Here is a 20,091-nt window from a genome sequence, read left to right as displayed (position 1 = left end):
CTTTTTATCAATCTTGAACAACCTCTTCTCGAATTTTGTTCTTTTATCACAATTTCTGACTTTTCTACCATTTACACTACCATTCCTCATGCCGTAACGGCCTCTTTTCAAAGAATAGCGGACGGCGACATAAATATATAATCGTGAATTATAATGGAGAACAGTTTGTTAAAAAAAAAAAAAAAAAATGAAATATACTGAGCCTGGTGGACATTATCTTTGTTGAGTTCGGTTGCAAGTTTTCACGCAGACCTATGCATTCCTATGGGAACAAACTGTGCCCCTCCCTCTTCTGGCCGCTCTGTTTCTGTTTCATATGAAGCTGAATTTATTGATGAGCTTATCAGGATTTATTGATGAGCTTATCAGGACTGAAAACAAAGATCTAGCGAAGTCTTTCAATTTAACGTACACATATATGGAAAACATGCATTACTTACAACATGACCAACGGGGGGCTCATTTACAACTCACTTTAAACTCAAATCTAAAATCTGCTTTTTTATAAACCGATTCAATGGTCAATGAAATAAGGCAACCCTGACCGTGGTGTCACCTAGTGCGTCATAACACATTGGTATTTCCCAACTAATCGAGGCGGGTCTCAATTCGCTCTACCGAAAATAAAGGCGAGACACAGCGCGCTATTAATTCAAAACTGGTGCTATATAGCAATACCAATAGAAATAAGCAGAGACCAGAGACCGTAGTACAATTCACGTCGCTTAATTGTTTTAGTAACGCAGGTTTTAGACAGGTAAAATGGAATAGTATTCGCCTCCAGTCAAAAAGAGTTATGCCCCTTAGCACGTACAAATCTAGCTCGCACTTTTCGTATTACCGGACTAGAATTGTGATATAAAAGTTACAACAGATTCTGCTGTAGGACGAACACATTTATTCATGAACAAGTCTCAGTACACATACTATGATTTTTTTTATAAAAAAAAGTAAACAATGAAAAACACAAAAAAATACAAATCAGTTAAGTGTACGTGTAGTCATGCAAGCACATAACTAAACATATTAAGGCTTAATTCACGATTGTCATAGCAATGCTAATAGATATAACAGAAAAGACATACAAAACAATAGGCATTCTACAATATTTCCGGACTTGACCAAATTTGTAGATAGCGTCAGGCTATTTGCCTTTCAAATTATCCTAATACGGCGTGAGTAACACTATATATAGACATTCAGAATAAAGCTGGGACCCCCCCCCCCCCCCCCCCCCCCCCCCCCCCCTCCATAACCCTCGATTTCTTCGATGTGCCGCCTAGTGCAGTGATACAGTTCAAGTCATTGTCAATGGTTCTAGTTTGAAGTAGTTATCCGACCCCGAGTCTATAGGATGTTCCTGGACTGCATTATTTTGGGACTCTGTAACGTCGGGAACTTTTTCCAGTGCAAAGTACTGACCACAGTGGTCAGTGGGGTCGGTGTGAACAGAATTGTTCGTGGTGAAATTAATGTTGTCAGAAGTGTGTCCTGATGTTTGTCCAACTTGTGGAACCGTTGCCTCTGACACAATTTGCAGATCTGGCACAAATGTACCGGAAGTTTTTTCCGAACTGACTGACTGTCCGATTATGTCGGATGTGACGTCATATGTATTTAAACGTGAATCGTTAAAATCAACTAATCTTGGATCTAAAACGGAGTAGGTGTCTTTGGATTTCACTTGTTCCTTTTGGTGAAGTATGTCGTATGCATTCTCATTTACCAGAGTGTCGGGTATGTCTTCGTAGAGAGGTGCACTCGGAACAGCTCTGTCGTTTGCGGCTGTAACACGTTGATTGGACGCTCCTCGGGTATCTTCATCCAGGATTATCTAGAGAAGTAGAGGAATGTATTATTGATATAGATCAGAAGAATCTACGTTTGAATAAAAATGACGCTATTTGCGGTAAATTCCATTTAAGATATTTCCATGGCGCGACAGTTGGGTAGGGATTGTGTTATTGTATTAAATCAACTTACAAAACGCAAAAGTATGGCCTTATCTTATCTTCAAAAAAAATAACATAAAATGGGTTCTTCTAATGTACATCATGATTGACATCTCGGTTAACGGTTTGCATAAAACGTTCAATTTAATCATGCTGTGATTTTACTGGTTTTTATTGAAATTTTTAAAAATTATAACTCTTTGTCCGTGATTTAAAAGGCCCTCGAATCAAAATTATACGTAAGGAATTCAAAGAAAACAATGTCTTCATATTTGTTTTGAAAATGAAACCAACTGATATATTACCGTAGTGTGGTCTATCTCTGAGTACATATGGTAGGTAGACTTGTCCCTCGGGGTCACATCTGTGGGGGGTCGGGATTTACACCACTTGCGCCAGGCCAGACAGAGCGCGAGGAGGATCACGATGAAAAACACAAGGCCCGCCATAACAGCCAGAACTGTGATTGTAACTTTGTTGGAAGAGGAATTTTCCGGGTGTGGGGCAAATGTCGGAGCTGCAAAGTAAAGCATTCGCCTTCAGCACAGATTGGAAATATGTACGATATACCTAACTAAAATAAAAGATGTAAGTGTGCATATTAGCTAAGAATGTTTGTATTATGGCAACTCCGGTGAATACGTGTACGAAATGGCCTACAGGCTACAGTGTTATGTCACCCACATCGGCTGCAATGTTATTTCTAAATCATTATGAAACCAAGACATCTGGTGGGGGAAAAAATGGATAAAAAAATTAAGAAATTAATGGATGTACAGAGTCTATCACAAATATGGGAACGAATTAATCAGTATCACAAAGTATGTGCTGTTGACCCAATAGGCCCAACAATGGCCTCATATCTGCAGGATGAAAGGTCCACATTATAAAAAACCTAAACATTGTTGAGTGAAGGAGAATCCACGATAAGTCCTTACGAGCGATGTTTATGGCTCTTTGCTGCAGTGTCATACGGACGTCAGGTAACACTGTTGAATTTTGAACTCGACCAATAATGTCGTGTTTAGACAATTGTACCACCTTTGTTGATATCGGCCTGATGAAACTTCAGAAGAAGTCGAAAATGCATCAGTCAGTCAGAGACTATCACTGCCAATGACAACATGCACATGGTCAGGGCAATCGGAGAAACGATGAGTTAGAATCATATTGGTAATTCAAGAGAAGATATTGAAACGTGAATTTGTAACGGGCGGACGACAGACGATGATGTAGAAAGATCTAAATATTGAAATCGTGCAAGGTGAGCTAATGATTCGATGTGACCATATACTACATTGCCACTGTTTTTACCTAGTAAATGAAAATGTAACTTTAGATCATTGACGGTTCAGTGTCAGCTGACAATATAACGAGGTAAAATAAAATCGTTGACGGTTCAGTGTCAGCTGACAATATAACGAGGTAAGATAAGATCGTTGACGGTTCAGTGTCAGCTGACAATGTTACTAGGTAAGATCAAATTGTTTACGGCTCTGTGTTAACTGGCAATGTAACTAGGTAATATAAGATCATTTACGGTTCAGTGTCAGCTGACAATGTAACTCGGTAAGATTAGATCGTTGACGGCTCTGTGTTAACTGGCAATGTAACTAGGTAAGATAAGATCATTTACGGTTCAGTGTCAGCTGACAATGTTACTAGGTAAGATCAGATTGTTTACGGCTCTATGTTAACTGGCAATGTAACTAGGTAATATAAGATCATTTACGGTTCAGTGTCAGCTGACAATGTTACTAGGTAAGATCAGATTGTTGACGGCTCTGTGTTAACTGGCAATGTAACTAGGTAAGATAAGATCATTTACGGTTCAGTGTCAGCTGACAATATAACAAGGTAAGATAAGATCGTTGACAGTTCAGTGTCAGCTGACAATATAACAAGGAAAGATAAGATCGTTGACAGTTCAGTGTCAGCTGACAATATAACTAGGTAAGATAAGATCGTTGACGGTTCAGTGTCAGCTGACAATGTTACTAGGTAAGATAAGATTGTTGAGGGTTCAGTGTCAGCTGACAATGTTACTAGGTAAGATAAGATCGTTGACGGGTCAGTGTCAGCTGACAATGTTACTAGGTAAGATAAGATCGTTGACAGTTCAGTGTCAGCTGACAATATAACAAGGAAAGATAAGATCGTTGACGGTTCAGTGTCAGCTGACAATATAACTAGGTAAGATAAGATCGTTGACGTTTCAGTGGCAGCTGACAATGTTACTAGGTAAGATAAGATCGTTGCCGATTTTGCATTGACCAATCTATTGTCAGCAGTGTTAGCTTATTAAGACATGAGAATGTTCCATGCAGGGTTTATTCATGATGAACCTTGTGGTATATCGAGAGAGGAGACTACGGGAAAAATCACATACCAATTAAGAGCTGGAAACCTGCTCCGTGTTTCGCCCTAAATGACGCCAATGATGCCAGTCTCCACTAATACATGTACAGTGATCACAGGAATTTTAGTCGCATATTATTTCCATCGTTATTAAAGAAATGCAGGTATGATCGATATATGACAGTGTCTATGTAGGTGAGCTGTAACTTAACACCGGACAATCAGCTCCCGTCATCTCCCTGTGCCATTAGCTCTCACTAGTCAATTTGGCGCGCGAGTTCCTCAATATTGTATCCATTGTGTTATGAAGTAATATCGCCATTTCTTAAACATGAAGTTGATAATTAGGGCCTACATCACAGGGACGTGTCGCACGTAAATAGGCGTCATTGTCTATGTAAAGTAGTACTTTATACATAATGTGATGTCCAAAGCATGTGATATGCCCCTGTGGCCTACACCTAGAATACTAAATTCTCAGACATGTACACGTGTTCAGACATGTACCAAATGGTCACCTTTAATGAGCTGACGTTTTGTTTGCCATTAAATAAATTTAAAAAAAGCAAAAGACTAAACAAAAAAAAAGCACCATTCAGAGCAGAACATATAAAATAAAGTGAAAATAAGAAATGTCATTCATTAAACCATTCTATTCTATGAATTTGAAATTATAGAAATGAAACACTTCAGTCTAGGACAGATGGTAACCACTAACACACGAACGCGGATGTCACCGTTTGTATACGCGCAGAAACATAAATATTTTCATTATTCTCCCGTATCAAAATTTAAAGGTACTTTATAGAAGACTTACCTGCAAAATTACCTGTATTGTCTTCCGACATTGTATCACTGGTAATAGGGTTTCGTGACTCAGTGTAACCACTACAGACAAGGTGTGTTGTTTGGTGAGCTGTATACGTATCTCTAGACTGTGTGATCTCGGCTATACAATAGCTCTTAATTTCTGATTTAGGTCTTCCCACGAAAATCGATTTACATCCTTTTGAGCTTTAAAGTATATGACAGGGAACAACAACAGACTGACAGTGCTACAACACTCTATCAGCCGAGGAGACTGCGGCAGGTCATGTCCAGTGTACATTGCCACAAAACTGAGCACTAAAATGATGGCAAAACAGCAACCATATTGGGCAGTGAGAAGAGACCACAATGACTTGATAGTGTGTTAAAGACATATGGTATAAAAGCTCAAACCAGTGTCAAAGGCATGGTATATACACTTCATAATCTGTCAAATAAATGTCATATAAAAAGAAGCTAGAGAGAGAGAGGGGTCTAAAGCTGTGGCATAAAAAACTAGATAGAAGGGTCTAAAGCTGTGGCATAAAACCAAGATAGACAGAGGGTTCTAAAGCTGTGGCATAAAACCAAGCTAGAGAGAGGGGTCTAAAGCTGTGGCATATAAAAACCAAGCTAAAGAGAGGGGTCTAAAGCTGTGGCATAAAACCAAGCTAGAGAGAGGGGTCTAAAGCTGTGGCATAAAAGGAAGCGAGAGAGAGGGGTCTAAAGCCGTGGCATAAATAAAGCTAGAGAGAGGGGTCTAAAGCTGTGGCATATAAAAACCAAGCTAGAGAGAGGGGTCTAAAGCTGTGGCATAAAACCAAGCTAGAGAGAGGGGTCTAAAGCTGTGGCATAAAACCAAGCTAGAGAGAGGGGTCTAAAGCTGTGGCATAAAACCAAGCTAGAGAGAGGGGTCTAAAGCTGTGGCATAAAACCAAGCTAGAGAGAGGGGTCTAAAGCTGTGGCATAAAACCAAGCTAGAGAGAGGGGTCTAAAGCTGTGGCATAAAACCAAGCTAGAGAGAGGGGTCTAAAGCTGTGGCATAAAACCAAGCTAGAGAGAGGGGTCTAAAGCTGTGGCATAAAACCAAGCTAGAGAGAGGGGTCTAAAGCTGTGGCATAAAACCAAGCTAGAGAGAGGGGTCTAAAGCTGTGGCATAAAACCAAGCTAGAGAGAGGGGTCTAAAGCTGTGGCATAAAACCAAGCTAGAGAGAGGGGTCTAAAGCTGTGGCATAAAACCAAGCTAGAGAGAGGGGTCTAAAGCTGTGGCATAAAACCAAGCTAGAGAGAGGGGTCTAAAGCTGTGGCATAAAACCAAGCTAGAGAGAGGGGTCTAAAGCTGTGGCATAAAACCAAGCTAGAGAGAGGGGTCTAAAGCTGTGGCATAAAACCAAGCTAGAGAGAGGGGTCTAAAGCTGTGGCATAAAACCAAGCTAGAGAGAGGGGTCTAAAGCTGTGGCATAAAACCAAGCTAGAGAGAGGGGTCTAAAGCTGTGGCATAAAACCAAGCTAGAGAGAGGGGTCTAAAGCTGTGGCATAAAACCAAGCTAGAGAGAGGGGTCTAAAGCTGTGGCATAAAACCAAGCTAGAGAGAGGGGTCTAAAGCTGTGGCATAAAACCAAGCTAGAGAGAGGGGTCTAAAGCTGTGGCATAAAACCAAGCTAGAGAGAGGGGTCTAAAGCTGTGGCATAAAACCAAGCTAGAGAGAGGGGTCTAAAGCTGTGGCATAAAACCAAGCTAGAGAGAGGGGTCTAAAGCTGTGGCATAAAACCAAGCTAGAGAGAGGGGTCTAAAGCTGTGGCATAAAACCAAGCTAGAGAGAGGGGTCTAAAGCTGTGGCATAAAACCAAGCTAGAGAGAGGGGTCTAAAGCTGTGGCATAAAACCAAGCTAGAGAGAGGGGTCTAAAGCTGTGGCATAAAACCAAGCTAGAGAGAGGGGTCTAAAGCTGTGGCATAAAACCAAGCTAGAGAGAGGGGTCTAAAGCTGTGGCATAAAACCAAGCTAGAGAGAGGGGTCTAAAGCTGTGGCATAAAACCAAGCTAGAGAGAGGGGTCTAAAGCTGTGGCATAAAACCAAGCTAGAGAGAGGGGTCTAAAGCTGTGGCATAAAACCAAGCTAGAGAGAGGGGTCTAAAGCTGTGGCATAAAACCAAGCTAGAGAGAGGGGTCTAAAGCTGTGGCATAAAACCAAGCTAGAGAGAGGGGTCTAAAGCTGTGGCATAAAACCAAGCTAGAGAGAGGGGTCTAAAGCTGTGGCATAAAACCAAGCTAGAGAGAGGGGTCTAAAGCTGTGGCATAAAACCAAGCTAGAGAGAGGGGTCTAAAGCTGTGGCATAAAACCAAGCTAGAGAGAGGGGTCTAAAGCTGTGGCATAAAACCAAGCTAGAGAGAGGGGTCTAAAGCTGTGGCATAAAACCAAGCTAGAGAGAGGGGTCTAAAGCTGTGGCATAAAACCAAGCTAGAGAGAGGGGTCTAAAGCTGTGGCATAAAACCAAGCTAGAGAGAGGGGTCTAAAGCTGTGGCATAAAACCAAGCTAGAGAGAGGGGTCTAAAGCTGTGGCATAAAACCAAGCTAGAGAGAGGGGTCTAAAGCTGTGGCATAAAACCAAGCTAGAGAGAGGGGTCTAAAGCTGTGGCATAAAACCAAGCTAGAGAGAGGGGTCTAAAGCTGTGGCATAAAACCAAGCTAGAGAGAGGGGTCTAAAGCTGTGGCATAAAACCAAGCTAGAGAGAGGGGTCTAAAGCTGTGGCATAAAACCAAGCTAGAGAGAGGGGTCTAAAGCTGTGGCATAAAACCAAGCTAGAGAGAGGGGTCTAAAGCTGTGGCATAAAACCAAGCTAGAGAGAGGGGTCTAAAGCTGTGGCATAAAACCAAGCTAGAGAGAGGGGTCTAAAGCTGTGGCATAAAACCAAGCTAGAGAGAGGGGTCTAAAGCTGTGGCATAAAACCAAGCTAGAGAGAGGGGTCTAAAGCTGTGGCATAAAACCAAGCTAGAGAGAGGGGTCTAAAGCTGTGGCATAAAACCAAGCTAGAGAGAGGGGTCTAAAGCTGTGGCATAAAACCAAGCTAGAGAGAGGGGTCTAAAGCTGTGGCATAAAACCAAGCTAGAGAGAGGGGTCTAAAGCTGTGGCATAAAACCAAGCTAGAGAGAGGGGTCTAAAGCTGTGGCATAAAACCAAGCTAGAGAGAGGGGTCTAAAGCTGTGGCATAAAACCAAGCTAGAGAGAGGGGTCTAAAGCTGTGGCATAAAACCAAGCTAGAGAGAGGGGTCTAAAGCTGTGGCATAAAACCAAGCTAGAGAGAGGGGTCTAAAGCTGTGGCATAAAACCAAGCTAGAGAGAGGGGTCTAAAGCTGTGGCATAAAACCAAGCTAGAGAGAGGGGTCTAAAGCTGTGGCATAAAACCAAGCTAGAGAGAGGGGTCTAAAGCTGTGGCATAAAACCAAGCTAGAGAGAGGGGTCTAAAGCTGTGGCATAAAACCAAGCTAGAGAGAGGGGTCTAAAGCTGTGGCATAAAACCAAGCTAGAGAGAGGGGTCTAAAGCTGTGGCATAAAACCAAGCTAGAGAGAGGGGTCTAAAGCTGTGGCATAAAACCAAGCTAGAGAGAGGGGTCTAAAGCTGTGGCATAAAACCAAGCTAGAGAGAGGGGTCTAAAGCTGTGGCATAAAACCAAGCTAGAGAGAGGGGTCTAAAGCTGTGGCATAAAACCAAGCTAGAGAGAGGGGTCTAAAGCTGTGGCATAAAACCAAGCTAGAGAGAGGGGTCTAAAGCTGTGGCATAAAACCAAGCTAGAGAGAGGGGTCTAAAGCTGTGGCATAAAACCAAGCTAGAGAGAGGGGTCTAAAGCTGTGGCATAAAACCAAGCTAGAGAGAGGGGTCTAAAGCTGTGGCATAAAACCAAGCTAGAGAGAGGGGTCTAAAGCTGTGGCATAAAACCAAGCTAGAGAGAGGGGTCTAAAGCTGTGGCATAAAACCAAGCTAGAGAGAGGGGTCTAAAGCTGTGGCATAAAACCAAGCTAGAGAGAGGGGTCTAAAGCTGTGGCATAAAACCAAGCTAGAGAGAGGGGTCTAAAGCTGTGGCATAAAACCAAGCTAGAGAGAGGGGTCTAAAGCTGTGGCATAAAACCAAGCTAGAGAGAGGGGTCTAAAGCTGTGGCATAAAACCAAGCTAGAGAGAGGGGTCTAAAGCTGTGGCATAAAACCAAGCTAGAGAGAGGGGTCTAAAGCTGTGGCATAAAACCAAGCTAGAGAGAGGGGTCTAAAGCTGTGGCATAAAACCAAGCTAGAGAGAGGGGTCTAAAGCTGTGGCATAAAACCAAGCTAGAGAGAGGGGTCTAAAGCTGTGGCATAAAACCAAGCTAGAGAGAGGGGTCTAAAGCTGTGGCATAAAACCAAGCTAGAGAGAGGGGTCTAAAGCTGTGGCATAAAACCAAGCTAGAGAGAGGGGTCTAAAGCTGTGGCATAAAACCAAGCTAGAGAGAGGGGTCTAAAGCTGTGGCATAAAACCAAGCTAGAGAGAGGGGTCTAAAGCTGTGGCATAAAACCAAGCTAGAGAGAGGGGTCTAAAGCTGTGGCATAAAACCAAGCTAGAGAGAGGGGTCTAAAGCTGTGGCATAAAACCAAGCTAGAGAGAGGGGTCTAAAGCTGTGGCATAAAACCAAGCTAGAGAGAGGGGTCTAAAGCTGTGGCATAAAACCAAGCTAGAGAGAGGGGTCTAAAGCTGTGGCATAAAACCAAGCTAGAGAGAGGGGTCTAAAGCTGTGGCATAAAACCAAGCTAGAGAGAGGGGTCTAAAGCTGTGGCATAAAACCAAGCTAGAGAGAGGGGTCTAAAGCTGTGGCATAAAACCAAGCTAGAGAGAGGGGTCTAAAGCTGTGGCATAAAACCAAGCTAGAGAGAGGGGTCTAAAGCTGTGGCATAAAAACAAGCTAGAGAGAGGGGTCTAAAGCTGTGGCATAAAACCAAGCTAGACAGGGGGGTCTAATTATGTGGAATAAAACAAGCTAGAGAGAGGGGTCTAAAGCTGTGGCATAAAAACAACTAAGAGAGAGAGAAGTACAAAGTCGTTGCATAAAAAGAAGCTAGAGAGAGAAGTCTAAAGCTGTGGCATAAAAACAAGCTAGAGAGAGGGGTCTAAAGCTGTGGCAGAAAACCAAGCTAGAGGGAGGGGGTCTAAAGCTGTGGCATAACAAGAAGCTAGAGAGAGGGGTCTAAAGCTATGACAGCAAGCTAGAGAGAGGGATCTAAAGCTGTGACAGCAAGCTAGAGAGAGGAGGGGTCTAAAGCTGTGGCATAAAAACAAATTAGAGAGAGAAGTACAAAGTCGTGGCATAAAAAACAAGCTAGAGAGAGGGGTCTAAAGCTGTGGCATAAAAACAAGCTAGAGAGAGGGGTCTAAATATGTGGAATTAAAACAAGCTAGAGAGAGGGGTCTAAAGCTATGACAGCAAGCTAGAGAGAGGGATCTAAAGCTGTGACAGCAAGCTAGAGAGAGGAGGGGTCTAAAGCTGTGGCATAAAAACAAATTAGAGAGAGAAGTACAAAGTCGTGGCATAAAAAACAAGCTAGAGAGAGGGGTCTAAAGCTGTGGCATAAAAACAAGCTAGAGAGAGGGGTCTAAATATGTGGAATTAAAACAAGCTAGAGAGAGGGGTCTAAAGCTATGACAGCAAGCTAGAGAGAGGGATCTAAAGCTGTGACAGCAAGCTAGAGAGAGGAGGGGTCTAAAGCTGTGGCATAAAAACAAATTAGAGAGAGAAGTTTAAAGTTGTGGCATAAAAACAAGCTAGAGAGAGGGGACTAAAGCTGTGGCATAAAAACAAGCTAGAGAGAGGGGTCTAAATATGTGGAATTAAAACAAGCTAGAGAGAGGGGTATAAAGCTATGGCAGAAAACCAAGCTAGAGAGAGGGGTCTAAAGCTGTGGCATAAAAACAAGTTAGAGAGAGAAGTCTTAAGCTGTGGCAACAAGCTAGAGAGAATCAAACCCATTACATATGGACTTGTGATCTGTCAAAGAAATATACTATAGAAAGAGCTAGAGAGAGGGTATAAAGCCGTGACATCAAATAAGCTAGACAGATTGTCAAAGCGTGGCGTGTATGGACTAGACAGTGTGTCGAAGCGTTGTGTGTATGGACTAGACACTGTCACATAAAGGCTGTACAGAGGAAAGGTTGCAGAAAAAGGCAATGAAGGGCTAGTAGTGTGTCACAGACGGGACCAAAAGGCAACAAAAAATACAGAAAAAGAAACAGTAAGCTACAGAAAAGCAAGAAAAATGACTGCACAAATGGACAAAGAGACATAATGGCAAAGACAATAGAGAATCACGGTCGATAAAAAGAACAGGAAACAAAATGTGCAAGACAGTACGACAAAGCTGATGAATAAACCCAATAACATTCCAGCATAAAGAATGGTATCATCTAGCAACAATAATACAACAGAACAGGTACAGAAATAAACAAATATAGATACTGAGGAGATAACAACCACAACCAGTGACCAAAAACAAGCAAGACAACCAGTAAATATTTCATGTAAATTACTACAGCAGAGTTCGAGTGTTGTCTAATTTGTGTCTGGTATGAAAAAGATAGGCGAAAACAAGAACAAAAGATTCTGACAAACGTGTACGACAAAATTTTAAATCAAGAACAACTTATTATGACATTATGCATGGGGAAAGATAAGCACAGGATAAGACAAAGACTTGCACAAGAAAGTAGCAAAACTGGCTATGACACTTCAACAAAACAGGCGACCTAGTACCAAAAAGGTGGACGGGAACCGTGAAATACATGTACCACTAAACAGCATATCAATTACAGCGAGAAATAGCTACAACATAACGTCAGGACAAGCAACAAGACATCAACATAACGTCAGGACAGGCAACAAGACCACAACATAACGTCAGGACAGGCAACAAGACCACAACGTAACGTCAGGACGAGCAACAAGACCTCAACATAACGTCAGGACAAGCAACAAGACCACAACGTAACGTCAGAACAGGCAACAAGACCACAACGTAACGTCAGGACAGGCAACAAGACCACAACGTAACGTCAGAACAGGCAACAAGACCACAACGTAACGTCAGGACGAGCAACAAGACCACAACATAACGTCAGGACAGGCAACAAGACCACAACATAACGTCAGGACGAGCAACAAGACCACAACATAACGTCAGAACAGGCAACAAGACCACAACGTAACGTCAGGACGAGCAACAAGACCACAACATAACGTCAGGACAGGCAACAAGACCACAACATAACGTCAGGACGAGCAACAAGACCACAACATAACGTCAGAACAGGCAACAAGACCACAACGTAACGTCAGGACGAGCAACAAGACCACAACATAACGTCAGGACAGGCAACAAGACCACAACATAACGTCAGGACGAGCAACAAGACCACAACATAACGTCAGAACAGGCAACAAGACCACAACGTAACGTCAGGACGAGCAACAAGACCACAACATAACGTCAGGACAGGCAACAAGACCACAACATAACGTCAGGACGAGCAACAAGACCACAACATAACGTCAGAACAGGCAACAAGACCACAACGTAACGTCAGGACGAGCAACAAGACCACAACATAACGTCAGGACAGGCAACAAGACCACAACATAACGTCAGGACGAGCAACAAGACCACAACATAACGTCAGAACAGGCAACAAGACCACAACGTAACGTCAGGACGAGCAACAAGACCACAACATAACGTCAGGACAGGCAACAAGACCACAACATAACGTCAGGACGAGCAACAAGACCACAACATAACGTCAGAACAGGCAACAAGACCACAACGTAACGTCAGGACGAGCAACAAGACCACAACATAACGTCAGGACAGGCAACAAGACCACAACATAACGTCAGGACGAGCAACAAGACCACAACATAACGTCAGGACAGGCAACAAGACCACAACATAACGTCAGGACGAGCAACAAGACCACAACATAACGTCAGAACAGGCAACAAGACCTCAACATAACGTCAGGACGAGCAACAAGACCACAACATAACGTCAGAACAGGCAACAAGACCACAACGTAACGTCAGGACGAGCAACAAGACCTCAACATAACGTCAGGACAGGCAACAAGACCACAACGGAACGTCAGGACGAGCAACAAGACCACAACATAACGTCAGGACAAGCAACAAGACCTCAACATAACGTCAGGACGAGCAACAAGACCACAACATAACGTCAGAACAGGCAACAAGATCACAACGTAACGTCAGGACGAGCAACAAGACCTCAACATAACGTCAGGACAAGCAACAAGACCACAACATAACGTCAGGACGAGCAACAAGACCTCAACATAACGTCAGAACAGGCAACAAGACCTCAACATAACGTCAGGACGAGCAACAAGACCACAACATAACGTCAGAACAGGCAAGAAGACCACAACGTAACGTCAGGACGTGCAACAAGACCACAACATAACGTCAGGACGAGCAACAAGACCACAACATAACGTCAGGACGAGCACAAGACCACAACGTAACGTCAGAACAGGCAACAAGACCACAACGTAACGTCAGGACAGGCAACAAGACCACAACATAACGTCAGGACGAGCAACAAGACCACAACATAACGTCTGGACGGGCAACAAGACCACAACATAACGTCAGGACGGGCAACAAGACCACAACATAACGTCAGGGCAGGCAACAAGACCACAACATAACGTCAGAACAGGTAACAAGACCACAACATAACGTCAGGGCAGGCAACAAGACCACAACATAACGTCTTGACAGGCAACAAGACCACAACATATCGTCAGGACAGGCAACACGAATTTCCTGGCGTCTCCACTTTGTATATCAGGTGACTTACCTGACGTTTACCGACTTACCGTTTGTCTCTTCTCTGTATTCCACTGACCTAACCGACATTATGTTTCCCATGTCACTTACTTGACGTCAGTAATCGTTGCATTGGTGTCGTTGTAACTGACATAGCCAGTGTGGTTATTTGGGTAGAAGTACGCCCAGGATTTCTGTTTGTTGGGGATGAGGAGGTGGTGGTGGTGGCGGTGGTGGTGTTACTGGCACTGTTAGGGGTTGTGGTGAAGGAAAGCGTGGTGGCGGACTTGGTAAAAGGTGTTGTTCTGGATGATGGCCGACGTGTTTTACGTGGACGTTTTGTTCCATCCTGGTCATCGTTTTTTTCCTTGTCATCTGATTCAGTTTCTTCTTGATCGTCGTCTCGGTCTTCCTTTTCTGTTGAAGAAAAAGAATAATTGAAATACTGACATAGACGTGTGAAAATGGATAAAACACGTATAAACCGGAACTGATGGAGAGAGGCACAAACTGATCAGAACGACAAAGGGACATACACTGGCGGGTATTTAAGCATTGAACTGCTTTTGTATGGTATTTATGATCTATTTGAATGACACAGCTTTGTAAGCAAACAACATAATGCGCGCTAGCAAACACTTCAATTTTATTCCACAATTCAGTATCAATACAATTGCGTATGATATGTCTATAGGGTGATTTAAGTTTATCAATAGAACTCTGAGCTGAAAGTTAGATTTGAAATTGTTTTGATTTTTCCCCGGAACAAATTTCGCGCATGGACAAATACAGTGAACACCGTAAATCCGACCTTGCCCTCCACGAAGGAGTTATTTTTGGAAGTTAATTCGAACTTTTTCTCTTCGCTCATTTTGTGAAGAATCCAGGCGTGAATTCATTTGTTGATTGTATGGGAACCTGACAACAGTCGGTAGATTCTATAACAGCATCGTTATTTGACATGTCGTCAGAAATCAGGAACCGTGGATGCGAGACGCGTGAAACTGATAGCGTTTGAAGTGAGTGATCTTGCGACGGAGCACAGGTTCGTTACAAAATGTCTGAAATGTTTATGTGTGCTGTGACTCATATCAGTAGGTCTGTAACATATGTGTCAGTAGGTCTATAGAATATGTGTATTTCAGACATTTGTAACGAACCCCTGTTGATCAGTGCAGTGTAACAGACGATATTTCTGATAAATTGCATGAGCGTTAAAATTGTTTCCATTGCCGGCATTGGTGATTTCAACCGATGTGCATTTTGTACGATATTGCAGACCTTGGTCTTGTTTTCGTTGTAATAAAAGTGTTTTTTATTTTATTTTATATTTTGCACATAAATTTACAATGACATTGTCAAATCTCACAATGCCCAGCGATATTTCAGCAGCCGTCATGTTTAGTTATATTGGATATTGTAGTTCCGGTCAGTGTTGTATTAATACGCTAAGAATTTTGTCTCGTGATGCATGGTGATTAAAGTCCCATCAACGACACAGCTTTCAAAGAGGCTATATAGTGACAATGTCATGCAAATGTAAATATATCACATTAGCCTTCATATTAAGCCATACGTCTACATTACACAACACTTTCTCTATTTTGGTATTCTTAAAAAGGACGACTCCTGAATAAAACGAAACCTCTGATACACATTGTGAACACTGGATATAGTATACTTACTTTCAATATGACGGTACACTGTTCATATGTGGCTTTTTGTTTAAGTTATACACAGTGGTCAGTTTATCGGCAGTGACCGGGCACTGGTATGCACCTTTTCACAATTCATTTCATTTTAGGAGGACCAGTATACTCAGGTGAACGGTTGTAGATGTGTGTGTATGCAGTGTTGCACTTGTTATGGATCCGTTTTTCCAGTGGCTCATATGTCATGGACAGTTTTGCTAATTTCATGGCCAGTTTTGCTAATTTCACGGTTCACGGTTTTGCTAATATCTTGTGCACGTTTGTCCGAATCTTTTGTTCTTGTTTACAGAAATCGTAATACTCGACCATCTTATATTCCGCTCTAGGCAGGTGGAGTGAGCAACAACTTTAAGTAATAAACGCTAGGTTTGTTTTGAAGACAAACAGTGCCTGAAAAGTTGTTTTGCGAACTTTTGAAAACATCCGATTCCTTTGACAAGTACAGGGTAAAAATGACCGGTGTTTCGACTCTAAACCGCTGAAAACACCTTACTAAGCCACAATGTTTTTATCCAATAAAGTCAGCTGTCAGAAAGTATCGAGAAATTTCGTCCAAATAACACTCTTATATTGCAAACAGTCAGAGAGACGAAACGTTCCAGCCTTTTACTAAAGGTTAAGTGCTTTAGACGACCATATCCCGTCGCCGCCGGGGATCGAACCCGTCGCAAAAAGGCGGGTGTCCTACACAGTGTGGTGTGTGGCTCCTTGCTGAATTTTATTCTATTCTGACTGTACTTTACAACAATTTTGAAATAAGTTTTATTTATATTTATTTCCACTATATCATGGAAAGAACCTCCCATGGGGTCTTATGTTGAAGGAAACTGGAGTAACCGGAAAAACATCCTTAAAGTGTAGGGTACACCACAATCAACACGTTATTACAAGTATGGTTTTGTGGAGTATAGGTCATAGTAACGAACCTTCCCATAAGCTAGTGCTTAGACCCGGGTTCTACTTTCTCCACAGGGATGTGGAAGGGTGAACTCGGTCACATGATATTCATATCCGTCGTCAGACGTTATTTTCAAGACGACGTGATTTGTTTAAAGTGTTGATATAAATGTGACAGAGATGGTGTAACACCAGACGAAAGTTCGATGTTAGCATTCAAGTTCAAGGTCACGTTGTGTATGAATAATGTCACGTTTTGTACAATATCACTTTATACTATTCGTGAAGTCAGGGATACGTCGCGTCTGATCACCATTTCGCGTTTCGCCAAGGTCAATGTCTTGTTACACATGATAAGTGTTACGTTCCACGTGGTAATTAAGTGCCATGTCGCAAATGGTCGGTCTCATGTAACCCCTGGTCAGTATCATGTTACACGTACACGTGATCAGTCTCATATTACACATGGTCAGTGTCATTGTACACGTGTCATTGTACACCTGGTCAGTGTCACGTTACCCGTGACCAGTATCATGTTACGTAATGTCATTATCTTTTTACACGTGGTCAATATCATGTCTCCTTGGTCAATATAATGTTTCCCTTGGTCAGTGTTACGTTACACGTGGTCAATGTCATATTGCACGTGGTTAATGTTTTATTATCCGTGGTCAATGTCATATAACACGTGGTTAATGTCAAATTATCCGTGGTCAGTGTCATATAACACGTAGTCAATTTCATAGTTCACCTAGTCAGTGTCATGTTACATCATATCTTTATCTGTTTACACTTGGTAAATGTCACGTCATCCTTGGTCAGTGTCATATTACATCATATCTTTATCTGTTTACACGTGGTAAATGTCACGTCATCCTTGGTCAGTGTCTTAATACGTCAGGTCATTTATTTTTTTGTACGTGGTAAATGTCAAGTTTCCCGTGGTCATTGTCATGTTTCCCGTGGTCAATGTCATGTTTTGTAACATCAGCATCAGGTTACACTTAGTCAGTGCCACGTTATGCAATGTTAGTATATTTCTACCATTTCTCGTCTTAATTTTGTTGCGTCACACAATATCATACAGAAGTTATAACTCTTATAGTTTCGGAATCAGTTCAGAAACATGCGGATGTCGTATAACTCACCTGATCTATCCGAGGAACGTTTGCGCTGGTTATTGTTTTTGCGATTCCCTTCAGATCTTGAGCGTAAAGCTGTCAACGGAAATGATAAAAAGGAATTAACATATTTACATATTGTACTTTGTGTTAATGATACAATCTCGTGGAAATCTTCCCTTGTCTAACATTTACATTAAATAATGACTGCGTGTAGACGGCTACTGTTATTCCTATTTCCCTTCCATACATACGTTTTCCCTGGGAACCTCTCATCTCTCGCTCTGGTCACTTTGGACACTGGTTTAACACATGTATATCTGGACCTATGTAGAGCGTGATTTTGTTTGTATATCGCGGATGTACGTTGTGGTGAGCTGGTGAATCATTCCGCCTCATTCATATGACTATGTAATGACGCGACACCGACAGGGCTCATGGACGTAATATTTCCTTTTATATCAGTGTGTTGATACGGAATCTACGAAGGGACGTGACAAAATAACCTAAACACATATTTTGGTAAAACTGTCAATAAAACTAATAATCCTTAATTACCTCTGTAACTACCATCTGTTTATATATACAACCAGACTCTAAAAATCATCTGTCTATACCTACCATCTGTCCGTCTATAACTACCACTTGTCTATATCTACCATCTTGCTATAACTATCAACTGTCTACATATACCGCCGTATGTAACTACCACTTAGTCTGTAAATACCAGATGTCTACATATACCAACTGTCTATATATGTATTTACCACCTGTCCATATCTACCACCCGTCTTTATCTATCACCTGTCTATTTATGTATTTACCACCTGTCTATATGTATGTATGTATCACCTGTATATTTATGTATTTACCAATTGTCTATATCTACCGCCTATCAATAGCTTCAACCTGTCTTAAAGTTCTGCCTGTTTATAAACGTAACTAGGGTCTGGTCCCCAGTTTCGTTTACTAGCGGTACGTGTTAATGAACAGCTGTATTTATTTATATTGCTTTGATATCCTATTCTATCTATATCATAGCGAATTGTATGAATATTTGAGCTCCTTCGGTGGTGTTTTTATAGACAGGTTTATATGTAACGCCGACCACTTACCACTCTGTTATAAAACAGAACTAGTAAGTCTGAATCACAAGCATGCCGGGAAATGATCTGTCATTTTTATTATATAAGTGCATGTCTGTGAATAAAATTGAACTTCCTAGTGAGAACAATTGTACATGTGTACCTGTAAACAGTGTACAGTAGAAAGTTAAAGATTCTAATCTTACTGAACATGTTTTTCTAACTTTGTAAATGAGCGAATGTGCTAGACATGCTATATATCACCAGGGTCATCAACAAACTAACAAAATAAACTGGGTTGGCACTGAGTAATTCGGGGAAGCCCGGATGACCAGTTCCGGACTAACAGGAAGTATACTTTAATCGCTAACTGACGAAGAGCGAACGCTTCAGCATATCAACACATTATACTGTAACCCCATTGACGAATATACAGCAACTAAAACAACACATACTATTATACAACAATCCCGACAAAACTTATCATAAAACAACTAAAACTGCACATATTATAAAGTAACTAAAACTACACAAAGTATAAAGTAACTAAAACTACACAAAGTATAAAGTAACTAAAACTACACATATCATTAAGTAACTAAGATGACACATATTATAAAGTAGCTTAGACAATACGTATAATAAAGTAACTAAAACTACACATATCATTAAGTAACTAAGATGACACATATTATAACTTAGGCTATACGCATTAAAAAGTAACTAAGACTGCACAAAGTATAAAGTAACTAAAACTACACAAAGTATAAAGTAACTAAAACTACACAAAGTATAAAGTAACTAAAACTACACATATTATAAAGTAACTAAGACTGCACAAAGTATAAAGTAACTAAAACTAACTAAAACTACACATATTATAAAGTAACTAAAACTACACATATTATTAAGTAACTAAAACTACACATATTATAAAGTAACTAAAACTACATATATTATAAAGTAACTAAAACTTCACATATTATTAAGTAACTAAAACTACACAAAGTATAAAGTACCTAAACCTACACATATTACAAAAGAACTACACGTATTATAAAGAAACTCAGACGTGTATAATAAAGAAACTAAGACTCCACATATTATAAAGTAACTAAAACTCTACATATTATAAAGTAACTAAAACTTCACATATTATAAAGTAACTAAAACTGCACGTATTATAAAGTAACTAAAACTGCACATATTATAAAGTAACTAAGACTGCACAAAGTATAAAGAAACTAAAACTAACTAAAACTCCACATATTATAAACTAACTAAAACTACACAT

At 41.2% G+C, this 20,091-nt stretch overlaps 1 protein-coding gene across 1 annotated transcript; it reads right to left on the bottom strand.

The window, feature by feature from the left end:
• Positions 1-1,234: 1,234 nt before the first annotated feature.
• On the bottom strand, positions 1,235-18,143 carry LOC110451888. Its single transcript, XM_021500116.1, has 5 exons — positions 17,967-18,143; positions 17,740-17,808; positions 14,094-14,399; positions 2,258-2,469; positions 1,235-1,834 (listed from the first exon to the last, which is right to left on the bottom strand). The coding sequence occupies exons 1-5, from the start codon at positions 17,986-17,988 to the stop codon at positions 1,298-1,300; spliced, it is 1,146 nt and encodes a 381-aa protein (XP_021355791.1). The 5' UTR covers positions 17,989-18,143; the 3' UTR covers positions 1,235-1,297.
• Between the last annotated feature and the right edge of the window lie 1,948 nt (positions 18,144-20,091).

This window comes from Mizuhopecten yessoensis, unplaced genomic scaffold, assembly GCF_002113885.1.
Source record: "Mizuhopecten yessoensis strain PY_sf001 unplaced genomic scaffold, ASM211388v2 scaffold6277, whole genome shotgun sequence".
NCBI lineage: Eukaryota > Metazoa > Mollusca > Bivalvia > Pectinida > Pectinidae > Mizuhopecten > Mizuhopecten yessoensis.
Note: the sequence above shows the minus strand (reverse complement) of the source record. Positions and strands in the feature narration are given on the sequence as shown.